General features: G+C 39.5%; 1 protein-coding gene across 1 annotated transcript; it reads left to right on the plus strand.

The window, feature by feature from the left end:
• The first annotated feature begins 14,123 nt into the window (after nucleotides 1-14,123).
• LOC116710654 (keratin, type II cytoskeletal 8-like) lies at nucleotides 14,124-18,215 on the plus strand. Its single transcript, XM_032549813.1, has 9 exons — nucleotides 14,124-14,594; nucleotides 15,790-15,998; nucleotides 16,103-16,163; nucleotides 16,261-16,356; nucleotides 16,469-16,633; nucleotides 16,743-16,868; nucleotides 16,957-17,177; nucleotides 17,268-17,326; nucleotides 17,423-18,215. Exons 1-9 carry the CDS (start codon nucleotides 14,232-14,234, stop codon nucleotides 17,530-17,532), a joined length of 1,410 nt encoding a protein of 469 aa, XP_032405704.1. The 5' UTR covers nucleotides 14,124-14,231; the 3' UTR covers nucleotides 17,533-18,215.
• Nucleotides 18,216-18,860: the final 645 nt, after the last annotated feature.

Here is an 18,860-nt window from a genome sequence, read left to right on the forward strand (position 1 = left end):
ACAGCTCATTTATCTCTTGTGTGTTTAGCCAATGGGAGGAATGGGTCTACTTTACACAAACTCAGCAGATGACATGCTAAACTAACACTGTGCATGCTCCACCTTGCCGCAACAATGCTGAACTTAGCAGTATTGGTCTTAGTCATTGAAAACGGTCAGCGACAGTTGCTCTCCTTACTATGATCACAATTGTGGACTGTTCGAGTTGAGAGACAGGAGTTTTTAAAGAAAAATATTTCAAATACTTGGCAGGTGAGAATATGAAGACAAAATGGGTAAGCAGGTAAAGTACACAGGAAAATATGAACGAATTCTGAGCTCAGTAGTTTTATTAATGGATAGGTGGGGTCATTCTGAATGTCTTCAAGCCTTGAAGTTATCAGTTTTACTGCCAGGGTGTGCAGTCTGCACGGTATGCCTCTGTGGAGCTGTGGTGTCAGCTGGAATTCTCAGCAGAGTAAATATGTTCACACATGAATGGGAAGGAAAAGTGAACGCCTTTCTGTCTGTTTTGTTTAGAGGTCAGAAAGGTTGGAGAGTTGTAACACTGCACTGAGTCATTAAGGCTTCCCAGATCACATTTCAATCTGAATGTTTTGTGTGAAAGCTGATTAAAATTGGCAGCTCAGAAAACCGAGCACAAACACAGCATCTTCACAGAAACCCACTGTTTCCGCCAGCTGAGGACTTATTTAGATTTGAGTGACTGAACAAAGCTGAGAGCCATTCTGTCTTAATTCAATCCAGTTTATTCATGTTGCGTCAGTTCACAACTGTCATTCAATTAACCAATTCTGATTTAATTAAAAATGAAAGAAAAAGGAGAAAAATGTTGAACTGAGTGATTAAAAACCTGAGTTTTAATGGCTTTTGGGTATAATTTATTAAGCATGGTTTCAAAATCATTCGAAGCTTTGGGATTAAATACTTTCTTTCATTAATCCACTTGGTTTATTGCTGAAGTCAGATGATATCAAGGTGAAAACAAGATGTGGAGGAGAGGGTTTTTAAGTATGTTCACATAGCCAAAACCTCGGATCAACAGAATGACCCACGGATAGGCTCGGGCTGAAAAGGAATAGTCTAGAATAACAACACTACAGCCGTCTTACCTTTCCTTATATATTAGGTCATGCAAGGACTGGAGAATTTTATCTTGACACACCTCATTGTTGCGGTGAAAAGTTATGCATGAGAAAAGTAGATGTCCAGTGAGACTACATGCATTCCTGCGAGAGCTTGACGTTTATGATAGAAGTTGGCTCAGCGTCTCAGGGATCGGATCAACAAACAAGAACACAACCTGGACCCGTGCCCACGGATGAGCCGATCCTAATAAGGAGCTTGTATCTCAACTGATCTATTTCCAAATCATAAAACTGAAAAGCAAAAATGCAAACACACATTGTTGTCAACTGAGGGTTAAATCTTGTTGTCAGCAGCGGATTGTACTGCTACAAAAGATAGCTTGGTACTTTTTAAAACTTTTGAACAAACTTATCACCGTATTTCATCTGTAGCGTAAAGGTCTTTGAACATCTACTATTTAGAGGCACACCCTGTTAGATTATAGAAAAGATAACAAACTTCAATAATCCAGCTGGCATGTTGGTCCAGCTGTCAGATGAGGTTTGACTGGCAGGACCTCCCCCTCCTGCCTGCAGAGGGTAAACAACTTGTCATTCAGCGCAGGTGGAAAGTGACTGATAACAACCAGAGCTTTGTTGTGTTCTGTCAGCATTGCTAAACAAGCGAGCATTTCATGTTTGTCAGAAACCAAAGACCAAATAATTTGAATGGTTTAAAGAGGTGCAACCAGGTGTAAGTAATAAAATGTGGCATTCTGGCTATTGAACTTTCATTTTGTCTATTCGTGTTCACTTCTCACCATGTACCTGTCATGTATCAGTCTGCTCTGGACTGATTGTTTCCCTGGTTTTATTTGGACATTATCACATGCAGGATGGTGATTGAGCAGAACTTACACTCGCCTGGACATTGAATGCACCTGTGAAATCCACAAATACCGCCTTGGATTTCATTTCTGGACTTTTCAAAGTTTTGCTTGTTTTGCAAAAACCCTGAGAGAATGCAAAAATATTTTCACACTCAAATAATTAATCAATGAAGATGTTTTACTTATAACATGCAGTACATCGAGGCTTACGCTAAACTATTGCTAAGATGACATCTTCATTCACAGGTAAAATGGTTTGCAAAGACAAAAAATAATTAATTTCAGTCGAGTAAAAATGATCTTAGCTGAAAATGTGCAAACGATTTTTTCAATTAATGACCTACTTGGCTCACATTTTAACTTGCTTTATGTACATTTGCATTACAGCTTTCTTTAGTTTTGCTTTAGGTGTGATTATTGTCTCAAAATGTTTTAAATTTGAGCTACATTTAATTCACTTGTCCAGCCTGTTTTCAAGTTGGTACACTGAACTTTTAAGTGCAATAAAAATGCCGTTCCCCGCAGTGCAATTTCAAGAGTTCAACAAATACAATGCATTTTTTTCATTGCATGCATTTGGAGGAAAAGTGACACACCTGCACCAAGCATGTGCAAAAACTGAATAGTCCGTCGTTGTTCAGACTCTAATCTTCCATGTCTCAGTTGTCTCCAACTTGAACCTGCAGAGGAATCCCAATCCATTATTCAAGATGAGTGACAGAACCTTTTTTTTTTTTTTTTACTACTTTTTCCTCACTAATGTTGGTGTGAAAACATTTGCCAATCTTGCAGGGATCACCTCAAATCCCTCCCCCCCAAAAAAACAATTTCTAAGTGAGACAAATTGGTGTAGGGATTTACTGTATTGCCTCTGGTGAAGGTTTGGTGCATCTAAACCATTAAACCTGACAGCTTACGAGACTAAATCATATAACCACAGGAGGAACATCATGAACCAACATGTTCCTGAGCTTCCTTTTTCTATTCATCACTGCCACTCATTCGAACCTGGAGGATATATTTAATTTTTACAGTTTGAGAATTGGGTGCTATGGAACTATTAGATTATGCCACTTGATATCAGTGCCAAGGAACGTGTGATTGGCAGGGTTTGATGAGTTGTGCACCTGTTCACCGCTGCAGGACGTTAGTCCTAAACCATATGGGGCAATTGAAAGTGATTGGCTGATTTTGCCTTTAGTAGTAAAGGCAAAATATAAAAAGCATTGCATAATTGCAGGCCTATCTCTGCGTGGTCATTCAACTAAATAAAAAGGACAAGAGAGGAAAGAATTAATAAGAGAAGCAATCAAAAGGTCCATCATAACTCTGGAGGAGCAGCAAAGACCAGGTCATCATGACAACTTTGAGTTGTACACTCCACAAATCTAGCCTTCAATCTGGAGATTGGCTAGAATTTTGCTGCCAAGACATTAAAAAAAAAAAAAAAAAAAGATTGTTTTCATCTTGCAGAAGTCCATTTTTTTGCTTGCCCCCAGTCTCACTATGCATTAGCTGGACAACTAATCTGTGTTTCATCAAAGTGAAGGCAGTGAAAGACCTACCTAGTGGGTGAGTTACCTTCACAGAAAAACACGAGATGTCAATAACTGCTAACATTATCACACTTCATCTGTCCTGCCCTGTTAGCAGAAGAAACTGTAAACCTACATCAGAACTTACGCTGTTGTTGAAATTTTGCAACTTTTGCAAAAGGTTTAAATGATCTTAGCTTAAATGCCCAGAGAAGTGTTCCCTGTTTGAGTTGTGAGAGTGAGGGTTGGTTTTAGCAAAATGGCAAAATGAATGCTGATAAGCAGCAAACCTCTAGCATCCTGTTGGCAGTCTGAAGAGTAGGAGGTAAGGTTAATAATTTCCTACTATCAAAGCTAGCATCTTGAAAGTATGAGGCTTAGAGTGGTGGTGTGGCTCCATGACACATTCTAACTTTCCTTCTACCTGTTCAAACAAGCAAGGTAGTAGGCATGTGTCAAGTAGTGTGCTTTTAGCTGCAACACTTCTGTTTCTTTTTAATCCTTTTCTGATGTTTTCACTTGATAAAGAATAAATCTTAGACCGTTCTTTTCACATGTTTTCAAAGCACACGTAGACATCTAACTCTATTTAACAAGTTGACAAAATGCTCTCCAATTTCTTAAACTTTCACAATCAAATGATTATCTTTTACTCTTACTCAAACCTAAACATACCGTATGTAAGTTAAGTCAAACATTTACAGGTTCCACAATTTGGCTGCAACTGTAAAAAGAAATGCCCCAATAAATTAGTGTCCACTCTTGTTGTAGATGTACAAAAGCACACATTCACACACACAAACCCACCATAAACCACAATAAAGGAATTACGGAGATTATGACTCCGCAGACATACTGGTGGTTGCTAGGCATCGCAACAACACCAACAAATGTGTGAAAGGGATGTTCCCTGTGTCAGTGCGAACTATTTTGTAGTAACAGTACACACAGTCAGGTGTTATTTACTTTATGACTTCAGAATGTGGGTAGAGTTTTAAATGATACAGCTGAATGCTTACAAGTAAGTTTCACTCAGATTCTGTGATAGACAGTAAGTACTGATATTTTTGAGACCTCAGGATTAAAAAGTTCAGTTTCAACATCAGACAGGAATCACTACTCGCAAGAGGCATATAATCAGCCACTGTGTTGACTAAGCAGCTACTACATAACCACACCCTTTGTGACTTTTCTTTTCCATTTGTTTGATTGTAAAACATTGTCTGTTGCAGTCAATGTGAAGTAGTAGTAGTAGTAGTAAAGTTTGTAAACCTCTGAAAGTGACGGATGTGCAGGTTGATATAAGGTCATGGGTTATACAAACAGTATCTACTCATTGGAAGTCAATGATAATGCAGTCCCTTGTGTTTGCATGTTCTCCCTGTGCATGCGTGGGTTCTCTCCGGGTACTCCGGTTTCCTCCCACAGTCCAAAAACATGACTGTCAGGTTAATTAAATTCTCCGTAGGAGTGAGTGTGAGTGTGCATGGTTATTTGTCCTGTCTGTTTCTGTGTTGCCCTGCGACAGACTGGCGACCTGTCCAGGGTGAACCCCGCCTCTCGCCAGGATCATTAGCTGGAGATAGATACCAGCACCCCTCCTGACCCCATTAGGGACAAGGGTGTTAGAAAATGGATGGATGGATGGAAGACAACACAGGACATAGTGTGACTGCAGCTTTAGTGGTTACAGCTGACCTTTGTTTCCTGAACATTCCTTTAACTTCACAAAGCCCACTTACTTGTCTCATTTTCTAGACATTGTTAAATATTGAAAATCATATAATGCTTCCAGAAAAGTCATTTTTTACAGCTTGGTTTTCTTTTTACTACCTTTCATCAACATACCTAAGGCATATGGTTATTGGGTTTGTTGCAAAGACAAACAATGATGATGATAAACTGAACAGTCACTTTCCAGATTATCCATTTAAGCACACTAACATTTTTTTAATATTGTGTACTGATTTAATGTATTTATACTACCTTGCAGCAGTAACAAAACTTAAGATTAAAGGTATTATGTCACAAGATTAACTTTCAAGCATGCTAGCCTTAACATAGGATTGCCAGAGGTATTGTATGAAATGCAAAATGAGGTTGCTTTATGGCTTACACATCAGTACCTGTGAGACACACAGACAGTTTCCAAAGCCATTCTTTTCAGGGTAGAGTGAAGCTTTTCTCAGACTCACTCTTAGACTATTAGATATTTATTAATCCTTAGTCACTTATTGTGGACGGAGTTGATGAGCACTGTAGCATAACTGTTAAAACAGAACCAGTAACAGAAAAACAATGTGTGAGACAGGCAAGATATGTGACATCATACATAAGCAAATACTGTAAAGCATCACACACACGCACACACGCACACGCCCCCACATGCACACACACACAAATAGGCCGGTTGCTAGGTTTTTATTTGGCCAGACAACTTTCCTGATCTTGCTTGTCTGACAAAGAGTGAGTCATCATGTCAGATTGCAGCATTGCCGGGGTTCCCATGCTAGACAGTAACTGTGCTGAGGTGTGTGGAGAATTTTGATGTGATCTGGTTGTTGTTTTTCAGTACATGAACTAAAGTCAGCCTAAAATGAGACTTAGATCATCCATATTCAGTGGAAGCCAATGAAAGGTCCAAATTTGGGAAAATAGCTCTACAAGTTTGAGTGTGTATGCGTTAGTGCTTGGACGATAAACAAGATGTTAAAGTCCATTACTGCATGGTAATTATGGTTTATTAATAAATGCGTAGTCATTTGAGAAGTTTCTAACCTGCCAACAGTCTGCATGCAAATAGTCCTGCTACCGTGTGAAATTAGCTTGCGACAGTGACTCTGCAATGCAGCTAAACGTGTTAGTCACTGGGAGGGTTTCGTCAGATAGGGAGCTCATTGTTCAGCCAACTAACTTTTACATATTCACCACTGCAGATTAACCGCATTCTGTTGTGCTGGCCTTCACCAGACATTTCTGTGCTTGGGCTGTGCTCACTGTGTTGTAAGGGTGTGTTCCTTTTTGCAGGTGATGAAATTGGCAGGTCCATGTTCAAACACCATTAGACACCACTCCATCATGGTGAACACACCCAGAGCCTTGAAGAAAGGCGAGGGACATGTAGTAGGGTGTGTTCACACATCCACAAGTCCAAGATTGTGTGGGCTATTAATAATTCTTTTTATCATTAGTTAACAACTTGGTTATCCTCTTACAAATTTAAGAAACGTTGTTAAACATTTATCTTTGCTATTGAAACGAAGCAGATTTGCATAAAATAAAGAACAGTGTCTTTATCTAGTTTAATTAACTTCTAATCCTTTGGAGCATCAATAAGTCCTATATTGTTTGCATTGTTGTCTTGTTTTTAATGTAAATCATTGGGAATATTCTTGTTGATTACTCTTGTTTCTGCATTCGCTGGTTTTTCAGTCCACTCTGCCTAGGTTCAATAATAATGTAATGTTCTTAGCATGACTAATTAGTGCACAATTCAAGTGTATTTGGGTCACACAACAGGACAGTTATCAAAATCACCAAGTCACCTCTGAAAAGATAAAGAGTACCTAAGTTTTTTAACCACGCTGGTCATACTTGAAACCGCCTTCTTACTACTTAAAATACCTAAATGCATTTGACTGTCTTTGGTTTTGTTCTTTTCTTTGATAGAAAATTCCCATGTATGCTTAAAAAGAAAGCAGACATCTCTAACCACACTGCAATTTACAAATCAGGAAATAAACTAATCTAATAATCTTTTGCCTTGCTGAGCTATGGTTAAGGTGTGGTTATAAAAATATTTGATTTATTGGTGCATTAAATCTTTGGCGTCATAAGCCTTCACCATGCATCAATTAATTGCAACAAAATCCTTCAAAGCCAGTAGATCTGGATGGGAAATCAGCAGGAGAACTACATTTTATTTGCTATGTGGTACCATCATGCTATTGTTGACTTTAACTATATGGTTTCTTTCTTTTTTTTTATTTTTCATAGTCAGTGAAATGCAATGCTTTGCAAATGTATTCATTGCTTCTCCAGATTTCTTATGTTACAGCAACATTCAAATTCTACATATTTTATTGGAATTGTGTGTGATAGACCAATACAGACTAGTGAATAATTGTGAAATGAAAAGAAAAGGAGATTGGTTTTCAGAATCTTTTGCAAACTAAAAATCTGAAACATAGACAGTTTTTCTGCTTAGGTGTAGCTTCATTATAAACCCTAAAACAATTGACCGACCACTTATGAGTTCTGCCACCACTATTCCCCTGCAACTGAGTTTAACTTTGGTATTTATGTGGCCCCACTGCCTCAGAGGCTTTGGTCCAGTCTTGTTGTCAGCGAGAAAGACAATCACAGGAACAAAACCGACTGACTCAAAATGTTTGTAGCTTCCTGACATAACAGATTTGCATAGTTTCTTTGCTTTGTCGTAGTGCTACACCCAAAAATCATTTAAATCAGATATAAACCTCAGTGATCCGAGATTAGCAAAATCTTCTTTCTCTGGAAACTTGTATTTGCAAAAGTGTCACATTGAAGAACGCAACATATGATAAACTGTCAAGCTGCTGACTCAAGCGTGATTTGGGTCATTCCACGCCTAACGAAATAAAGCACTGACTTTGCCATTTCAATCAGAGACCAACGTTAGGAATTATTTATTTTTGCCTAAACATGTTTCCCCTGCACACAATGTGTCCAATGATTAAAAACCAACAATATTCAAAGTCCGATGTTTCCCATTAATTTGGTTAATTCTTTCTGCTTCTAGGGCATGTGTGATTATGTGTATTGTTTTACGTACATTTTGCACCTGAGTGACGTTTCACTGAACAGAAAAAGAGAAGTATTTGTTGGTGAGGATAAGTGGGCTATCATCACTGGCCAATCTCTTGTAGCCAGACAGCTGCATTTATAACATTAACAATTTAATCTGAGATCCTGTGATCTGAGCAGGATAACCGTGTTAAGTACATAAGAAATAAGTTGCGCTGAGAAACATCAGAAACAAAGCCCATCGCCAACAACATTTGGAGGCAGAAGCTGTCCAACAGGTTTCTGCTACCAAGGGAAAGATTTAAAAAAGGAATCAGAGCCGCAGAAACAAACAGACTCAGGAATTTAGTTGTTGACAGGTGGAATTCAAGTTTAGTCCTCCATTTGCCTCGGGCTGTGAAGATGCTGCCAGCTTTAAAGCAGAAAACTTCCTTTCCCCACTTTTACTGCCAGGTTTGCTTCGAAACACCGGGGCGGAGCGCCTGTCAAACATAATTGCAGTTTTGTCATTTCTGCTGTGTTATTTAATTTGGGTTTTAAAAATAAAGATTGTGATGGTTTTATTGTGGAAGCTTGTTTCTATGGCAAAGAACCAAAATGCTTTTACTTAAGCAGTGAGGATCCCCTTCCTGCGGGACAGCGACCGTAGACAAACATACACAGTTGAAGCAGGTAGAGTGTTTTTCCGCAGGATTTCCAGGTGTAATAGGAGTGAAAGGTATTTCTCCAAAGCATCGACTCAGATGCCCTGGAAACATACACATACCATGCTTTTCAGGTTCTGATTTATAAAAAAGAAAATAAATTAAAGTATCCTTCCTTTTAATAATTCTAATCTAGTTTGGGTTGATAAATCATGAAAAATTCTGAAAAAAATATGTAAAAGTTCTAAGTTTTAATGTGGAAAAGCCTTGCAATGAATGAATTCCTTTTTCAAAACGCTGTACTCAAGATTAAGCCAAAAAAGCAACCGTTTATTTCACAGAAATGGACATTTTGTGAGTCAGGAGTAACTGCCACTCCTCCATGACCTGACCCGACTTTCTACGTTAAACCTTGCAAAGCTGAATGAAACTTTGGTTTCTATGCTGTAACTCACAAAGGAATACCACCAGTGCGATCCTTAGCATCACACATAACCAAACGTGTGAGGCCCTGCTCTGCGGGTATTCAACACCTCACGTGGATTTTACGCCTCACACAGATTGATTCATTATTGCAAATGTTGTGAATGGATTAAACAGTCCACTTTTGTACATGTCCACTTATTAAAGTGTGTGGTGTAAAGAAGGACAGCCTGTCAAACCACACCTCAGACATTGTTAGGTGTCCACACCCAGTTTACACATACTACGGTACAAAGCAAATTCTATAAAGTTTCATTATGTGTCTACAAGGCAAGTATACCCATGAATCAAAAATCGTAGTTTGAGGTTTTATTTGTTATTTAATTGCACATGCAGGACAGCAACGAGGAAGTTAGAGTGGATAGGCCTTGTGACATCAAAAACTATAAAATCTCTTAGGTACAAACGAAGAGCTAATTCCTCCCTACTCCTTTACTATGAGCTGAGATAAAAGAAATGAGATTTTGTGGAACCTAAACTATGTTGCCTCTTTGCTTTCGTTTATTCACAATGGAATTACAAGAAAGAGAGATTGTAACATGAAAGCTACATGGATTGATTTTTATGACTTAACCTCAACAGTTTCACTTCCTTATAGTTTCACTGATTTATTTTCTACTTGCTCTCCCTTTTCTTCAAGCGCAGTGACATCTGCAGCAACCTATTGCAAGCAGCGCTGCCACACACTGCCTGAAGTAAAAAACGTTTTTACCAACTCTAACGACTGACACAAGGTGCATTCTCTGCAAGATTATAATCTGTGCTATCTCAGACATTAGCAAATTTCTTTGAGGTTGAACATGAGTAAGTGCTCCATGTTACCCTGACTTGACCAACTTTAATAACTTACAGTCATAATCAGTAATGGCAATTTTAACAAGAACAGAAAAAGCTCCAATAATTTTTTTGCCCTTAAGCCCCTTTTGCACTGCAAAAAAAAAGCAGGGCCGACAGTTTTTGCATTAGCACTTCCAGCCCGGTATCACTTGGCTCCCTGGAACCCAGAGAGCTGCGGTTCCAATCGGGCCGGTGTTCTATCAGATCATCATATGCTGTCAGAATAGCATACATGCAGTGAGTACGCATGCCTGCGCATGCGCATTAAGAAGTCCGACCTTCAGAGGAGTTGTCAGTTCAAACTTTCTCTAATGCATACACACACACACACACTTGCACACCTGCATATGCACCCTCACACACACATCAAATAAACTGGACTGATGTATGAATTGAACTTGTATTTGACCTGCACCTGCAGCTAACCCCTCACATCACACAAGCTCCCAAACACAACAAAAAAGAATCTCAGACATAATAAAAACAAAGTCAGCAGAGAGGATATAAAGGTGCTCTAAATCAAAATACACCTAGTTGATTCCTTGCTGAAGTTGTGAGTGGATGTTTCACTGTCCAACAGGTCATAGGTTGTATGTTCACACATACTGTCTGACACAAGACGTTGAACATCTTATATAATTTTGCAGGATGCTAAACAATATTTTGAACATCTCATGGTCAACATCTTATGTTGAAGATGTTCTTATGTTGAACATCTTCAACATTTCATGTTGAAGGATGTTGTATGAGAGCAATATTTTCATAATTGACGTCCTAAACAGTATAAAAGAATGAACTGTTGACAAAAAAGTTACCGATTGTTGACTTTTTTCCCTTTCAGTATAGTTAATTCAGCAGTAATTACTTCACATTTATATAATTACAATAATAAACCTTTACTGTGTAAAAAAGAAAACTTATGACAGTTGGTTTGTCGTAAAAAGAAAAGTGTAATACTGTTGATCGTCTTTTTGTATTGTGTAACAAAAAAAAACATGATAAAAATGAATTAAATTGAGTTGAATTGATAAATAACAGATTGTTTCATCATGCAAAATATATTTTGGATTACAAATTCAAGTAAGCTGCTTAATTTGGGGGCTTTTGTCAGGGCGGGATATTTTTGACCCGTAGGACAAGGAGAGTAAACAAAATGTTAAGGTCACACGAGGGTTAATGCAAAACGACCAGGGCTATAGGACCAATAGGAAAGGTGTTCTATTTATCTGTGCTACCCGTAAATCCGTCCTACCTTGTGGTAAAGCGCATGCGCGCATCGATGCTACGTCACATACTGCTTACTCAGCAGATTTCTTATAAATACGTCCCACCTGTGGACGTGTCTTTCATGTGTTTTATTTCATCGAAGATTATGGTAAGCTTTATTTAATTTATTTTATATCTGGCCTTCATGAAGCTGCTGTATAACTTAATGTTTTTAGTTTACATGACAGGCAGCTTGCAAATGTATTTATAAATGGCTTTAGTTTTGCCGTCTGCAAAGTCGTTACTACTGTAAACAAGTAATTGTTTGGCGGTTAATCAGGAAAAAATACGTCGTTTTGTGGGCTATTTTGTCCCTATATTTTAAAATATTTTACTTTAATTACACTATTTTTTTTATTATTAAACTTTGCTAAATAGATGTAGGTAGCGATACTATGTGAGATTGAAGCTGTGTAATAGCGGCGTAATATTAGCGTCAGCATATCCTATCATTTCAGTGACATGCGCAGTTCGGTGGACACGTTGTGGCTGCGCTGCATCTCATTACAGACATACAACGTATTAATGCGCAAAAAAAGAGTTGCGGTGATCTGTTGTCTGTCTTTAATTTAATTCCAATAAAAACGTGTTTCCCCTGTCTGATACTGTTTTATTCTTACAAACACCTTTGTATTTAAAATATTTTTTTAACAGGTAGCATATCCTAGTAAACGGATTAGTGCGCATACATCTATAGCTTTTCATTTTAAACAGGTAGGATATTCAGATGAAGGAAGTGATCTTCTTGTGGTTTCGTCGTGTATATAAATTGTTCCAATGCTAAGCTAAGCGTAACTCCTAAGCTTCCACTTCAGTCCCGCCACTCAAATAATGTTATCCAATGCATTTAACATAAACACAACCCGCCATAGTTTTCTGTTTGTAAACATGACGGTAGCAGTTTTGGACGAGTAGCACTGACAGATAGCCGTAGCTATCTATCCGTACTACGGTAGGAAATCTGATGAGGTAGCACTGATAGTCAGAACACCGGGTCGAACAGAGCCTGGCTGGACCAGGCCGGACCCTGCAGTGCAAAAAGGGCTTTATTCTTAAATCTGTGACCAGACTTGGTCAAGAGCTCTGCCTTTGTTGTGGGTTTGGCTAAGTGCTGTTTCTTCACCCAGCTTCAATCGCTGGTCTGATTTATTGGCAGCTGTAAAGGACAAGAATGTACTCTGACTAATGCTGTCAAAATGTGCAACACAGGTTAAAAGACGGAGAGGACAAATGCAAATATATGCATGATTTTTATGGTTGTCGATAGATAAAATATCATGGGAAAAAAATATTTTCTCACAAGAGAAAGTGCAGAGCAAGAATTTATTTGAGCTTTAGCTTAATATTTGACACGTTTGCTAGAAACTAAAGGCATGTGCATGTGAAAAGATGGAGAAGGATGAAAAGAAATGCAGGCCTCTCTTCCAAAAAAAAAAGTTGCAGCGAGAGAAACGACGCAGTGAATGTGTTTGAGAATGCAGGGAGTGGGCTTAGCGAACTGCATCAGCTAGAAAAACAACTTCCAAATGTTCAATGCACGTCACTGATCAACCTCAGGGGATAATTTCAAGAAAAAGCATGATAAGACTGAAAGACCCTAAAGCACAGGTGTCAAACTCCTGTCCTCAAGGGCCAGTGTCCTGCAGTGTTTAGATGTGCCACAGGTACAAAACACCGGAATGAAATGGCTTAATTACCTCCTTGTGTAGATCAGTTCTCCAGAGCCTTGCTAATGACCTAATTATTCTATTCAGACATGGTGCAGCAGAGGCACATCTAAAAGTTGCAGGACAGCGACCCTTGAGGACTGGAGTTTCACACCCCTGCCCTTAAGGGTCTTTTTCTTTCTACAGGCTTTAAACACAAAACTTCTTGGCAAAAACTTCTTATATTGTTGCAAGAATTTCATTAGATAACTCAGGCAGAAAGATAAACTGTAATAAAGTTTTATATTTGGAGTTGAGTTCCCATGTTTATCCTATTGTTTGCTTTTTGGGAAGAGATTTGGCAGAAAGAAAATCTTATAGACTTTGTCTTTTGACATAAAATTGATCCTTTAAAAGTAAATCTGACAACTGAGGTTGGAAAAGGAGCAAGCCCTTCATAGACTACATCACTTTGCAAAACTACCTAATGCACACAATTAGAATATAATGTCCTGCTATAAAGTTCTCTGTCTTGCTCAGAAATCTATTTGTGCATCTTCAGCAAACTATGTCTTAGCTGAAATGTGTAATTGTACATACATTATCTTTTAGTTGAGCAATGTATTTCATTCAACTGTTTATTTTCACTATTATTTTCCCTGTTGCCCATGTAAATTCACAAAACATAGTAAAACTGATCCAAGATAAACCAAGTAACAGCACATAAAGGAGGTTCCCTGTAGTACTTTACTCCTACCCTTGTCTCCTTTTTTCTCGCTGGAGTCTATCCCATGACAGGGTGTGTCACGGCTTATCTCTTGGCGATCCCTTCCTACCTGCTCAACAGGATTAGCCACTCCTGTTATTCAGCATAGGTGTGGAGAGCGGCGGCTTTACAGCAAAAAGTGAGAGAACAGGTTCAGGTGGCTGAAGAAGAGGCTTCCCGCCCCCTGCTCGGAGCATAAAAGGAGACAGCATCAGCAGTTAGACACTCAGAGGGACTTGGCTCTCCTTTTGAAGCTTGCACATCTCCAGCTTTCCTTTGCTCAGCCAGCGGACAACCTTTAACTCTGCCAAGATGAGGAAGGCAATGTCAACCACAAGCTCCACCAGCGTCCGAAGATCCTACGCCACACCAGTCAGCAGTGTCTCCAAGACCAGCTACGGTTCCAGTTATGGCGCTGCACCCAGCTACTCTGGTGGTTTCAGCAGCATGTCTTTGACAAGGTCAGGAGGCTATGGTGGCTTCGGCCAGCAGAGTTTTGGCCAGCAGAGTTTTGGCCAGCAGGGTTGCGTGCCACATATCACAGCAGTCCAGGTCAACGAGAGTCTGCTGGCACCAATTCCTTACACCTTCGACAAATCTGTCGAGGTTATCCGTACCCAGGAGAAGGAGCAGATCAAGACCCTCAACAATCGCTTTGCCTCCTTCATCGACAAGGTTGGTGTCTACCTTTCTGCCCCAGTTCATTTACTGTAAGCTTGATTTGCCTTGGATAATTGCAGCTAATTCTGCCATCTTTAACCGGTACGTGAAAGTAAATGAGGAGAAAGTTGAATTCAAATTGTTTAGGATTTTTGTAGGCTGAAAGATAAAGAAACCGCACAGCAGGGAAACTGTGGATCTTATCCTTGTAGCACAGTCAGCTCTGACCTGTGGTGTCTAGAACCAGAGGAACTCATAAAAATATTAAGTCAGACTGTCATGCGACAGTTTGCCTCTTCATCCTTTTATTCAGAAAAAAAAAAAAAAAAATGACTGCGTTTGCTTGGATGGCCTGTCTGAGTCCATGGCAGCTAACTCTGCCCGCTAAGTAAACATAGCATCAGTGATATCGATGCTCACTTCTCAGCTGGTCAACCGGAATAAAGAACAGGGACATATATGCACTGCTTCCACGGAGTCCAAAGTCTGCCATTTGCACATTGCACACCTATCACCTGGTTGTTAGGGGCAACATGAATGATAACTACATGGCTGTAAATCCACTTTCACCTGATTCTATCTTAAAACCACAAATTTCACCTTGAAGTTAGAGATGTCTTTTTAGTGCTCTGCAGTTTCCTGCAAACACTTCAGAAAATAACCATTTCATGACACACTACTGCTTTGTCTTCTGTGCCTAAAGTGCCACACCTAGTTTTTTGTATGGCTAGAGAAACATTGTGGTTATGATAACTCAATAAAGGCTGGAGGTTGAGTCACAGCCCAACAATAGAAACATTTTCTCAGACGCTCCTGGTTTTATGAACCTTTTGGTGTCATCGGCATCATGTTGTGCCAAATTAAAGCTATTTATGCCAACATAAAACAAATTCTTAAAGAGTATGCACTCAAACTGAGGCGACGATGAGTTGCAACTGTTTCAGCAAAGGTGTGGCAGTTTAGGTAGGTGTGCATGTAATCAGTCGCACAGTGTAGACATTCTTAAGCATTATCCCTGAAGTGACACACCCTTTAAATCTTTGTTTTGCACAACTCCTCTCAGTTTTTATTCCTTTTGCTTTTATCTTTCAGCTTAAAATATTTTGAACTACCAAACATCGTTCTATATCATTTCAAATATATGAAGAGCACTACCTCAAAAAATAAAAACATAATGGGGTTTCTTTTTCTTCTTTTTTTTTTTCCATAGGTCCGTTTCCTGGAACAGCAGAACAAGATGCTGGAAACCAAATGGAGCCTCCTGCAGGAACAAACCACAACCCGCTCCAACATTGACAGCATGTTTGAGGCCTACATTGCCAACATGCGCAGACAGCTTGATGGGCTTGGCAATGAGAAGATGAAGCTGGAGGGAGAGCTGAAGAACATGCAAAACCTTGTTGAGGACTTCAAGCATAAGTTAGTATTTAGAAAAAAAAACACAGCATATATGCCCAGAGTTTCTTTCACTTTGCAGATGTTGAAAGCGTTTTATGCTCATGATTTGCTTCGTGTTTCACCAGGTACGAGGATGAAATCAACAAGCGTGCAGCTGCTGAGAATGAGTTTGTGCTCTTGAAGAAGGTGAGATGACATGAAAATGGCTCTTTTAATTGTGTCAACTATTTCTATGGATTAGTGTGGAAAAAGTCTCACGAATTTTTGTTTCTTGTATTTCCAGGATGTCGATGCTGCCTACATGAGCAAGGTGGAGCTGGAGGCTAAAGTTGACGCACTTCAGGATGAGATCAACTTCCTCAGGGCCGTGTATGAAGCTGTGCGTATAACTTTTACGGTTGAAATCGAGCTACTTGATACAGAATTATGACTACTAATTTAGTCATAATTCTCCTGCACAATTGAGCTAATTTGGCATCTTCTTTGTGTAGGAGCTTCGTGAGCTGCAGGGACAGATTAAGGACACCTCCGTTATTGTGGAGATGGACAACAGCCGTAACCTTGATATGGATGCCATTGTGGCTGAAGTCCGTGCTCAGTATGAGGACATTGCAAACCGCAGCAAGGCCGAAGCAGAGATGTGGTACAAGCAGAAGGTAAGCAACATTGAAGTTGATATTCTTTCCCTTATTCTGCTGCGAGTGTGAGCCTTTAACCTTCCTTCTTTTTGGTTTTTGATGTTCTGTTTTTATTTTTTACTGACAGTACGATGAGATGCAGTCCTCTGCAGGACAGTGTGAAACAGACCTGCGCTCAACAAAGGCTGACATCGCTGAGCTGAAGCGCATGATCGCACGTCTTCAGAATGAGATTGAGGCCGTCAAAGCACAGGTACACTTCAGTGACCTCTCGTCTGTCAAGCATTATTGTTTAGAGTCTCGTTTAGACGTTCAGACATTTGTGACATCATTTCCCACAGAAAAACAGCCTTGAGGCACAGATCAGCGAGGCTGAGGAACGTGGTGAGTTGGCAGTAAAGGATGCCAGGGCTCGCATCAAGGATCTGGAGGAAGCTCTGAATAAGGCCAAGTCAGAGATGGCCAAGCAGGTGCGCGAATACAGTGACCTGTTGAACATCAAGCTCGCCTTGGACATTGAGATTGCCACCTACAGGAAGCTCCTGGAAGGAGAAGAGAGCAGGTGGGAAAAACTTAAATGTTTATGTTTCAAGGCAGAATTGTAAGCTTAGCCACCACTTTAAGCACTAACATGCCGTTGTTTCTCTCAAAGACTGACCAGTGGAGGATCCAGCGCCACCATCCATGTGCAGCAAACCACCTCCAGTGGTGGTAGGTGTCCAGCGTAATTTATCATTATCACAAGTAAACCAGTGTAATAGCAAAGAAAAAGAAAGGTTAACCTTTCCTTTTTGTTTTCTACCACAGGACTGTCCAGCAGCAACTCTGGGTTTGGCTTTGGTGGCATGTCTGGTGGTTATGGTGGTACCATCACCAAGTCTGTCACACAGCAAAGCAGTTCCAAAAGATACTATTGAAGCCTTTTAAAAGGAGAGCCACTCCCTTGCACTTCAGAAACTTTTTTAAATCTGTACTAAATCAACGCCCTCTCATGGTGCTAAGCAATGCTGTCACATGAGTTCAAGAAACTATCTGAGCATCCCAAAAATAATCAGCAACTCTTAAAACTGGTAACATTTGTCTGTCCTGTTCAACAACATATAACAGAAGTTTCTGAAGGCTCAGGTCAGTTAACATTACAATGTTTTCTTTTTCTTTCTGCACTGACATCTTATAAAAACAAAAAAAGAAAAACAAAGGCTAATGTGGAGGAGTAAAAGAGAGATAGTTTGAACATCTGAACTATGACGCTTTTGCGATCTGTGTTGCAACAGTCTTGCTTTCCGGTTGCCTGATCTGCTTGATGCTAAATTGGAGCAAGTCACCGACCAAACCTGAACACCGGAAAAATATGAAATTTGAAACATTTAGTGAATGAACATGTTTACATTTGAAACCTGTGAGCTGATTGGTTATTGACTTGCTCCTTTTTGTCTTGTTCAAACTCTCATTCAGTTTTTCCGCCCGTTGCCTTTGACCTCAAATGATGTTGAAACCAGGTTTATTTTATGGAAGGAAGCATTCTAAGTGGCTTGATGCTTGAATGTTACTGAAGACTGTATGAACATCCCATTAAAGTAAATCTGAGAAAAAAACCCAACACTCTTTGTTATTGTTTTGATTACTGAAAACAAAAGTAAACATGTTTTATAGTTTTTTTAAGTCATGGAGCCTTCACATAAGAGTAAAAATGTCCCACAACTGCAGTTTCTAGTCATGTTATAATATGACTACACATCAGCACACACAGCAAAGTCATCAAAGACATGGGAGAGCGAGTATGGTGTGAAAAAATCTGCAAAGTTTCCTGACCTCAACCCAACAGAGCAGCTTTGGGATGAAACAGACCAGAGACTGCAAGCCAAACCTTCTAATACCACATCTTACCTCACAAATGGGTTTCTGGTAGAATGATGCAATATTAAAAAAATAATAATAATACCACTCCTAAACTTTCCAAGGAGTTTAGCTGGGCCAAAATTGTATTTAATCCTTTGACTTAAGGAAAGGACGTCACATGTATGTGTGAAAGCAGAAGAGCAAATACTTTTGACAATAGAGTCACAGTAAGAAAACCTGCGGTTGTATTCGTATGTAATTATGTGCAGATATGCGACTGGTTAAACGTTTGTGATCAGAGCATATCAAAGGCGAGAAAGTCAGCCATCGTTACGATACAAACATTTATAGTAGTCGTCATCCACCCAGGGAATATTTTTTCTTCATCAAAATGCTTCAAACTAGT

This window comes from Xiphophorus hellerii, chromosome 20 (assembly GCF_003331165.1).
Source record: "Xiphophorus hellerii strain 12219 chromosome 20, Xiphophorus_hellerii-4.1, whole genome shotgun sequence".
In the NCBI taxonomy this organism is placed as follows: domain Eukaryota; kingdom Metazoa; phylum Chordata; class Actinopteri; order Cyprinodontiformes; family Poeciliidae; genus Xiphophorus; species Xiphophorus hellerii.

Coding starts and splice junctions, on each gene's coding strand:
- LOC116710654 (XM_032549813.1), top strand. CDS start 14,232: ATGAGGAAGGCAATGTCAACCACAAGCTCCACCAGCGTCCGAAGATCC. Junction 16,634..16,742: donor AGATGTGGTACAAGCAGAAG/GTAAGCAACATT, acceptor TTTTACTGACAG/TACGATGAGATGCAGTCCTC. Junction 17,178..17,267: donor CTGGAAGGAGAAGAGAGCAG/GTGGGAAAAACT, acceptor TTTCTCTCAAAG/ACTGACCAGTGGAGGATCCA.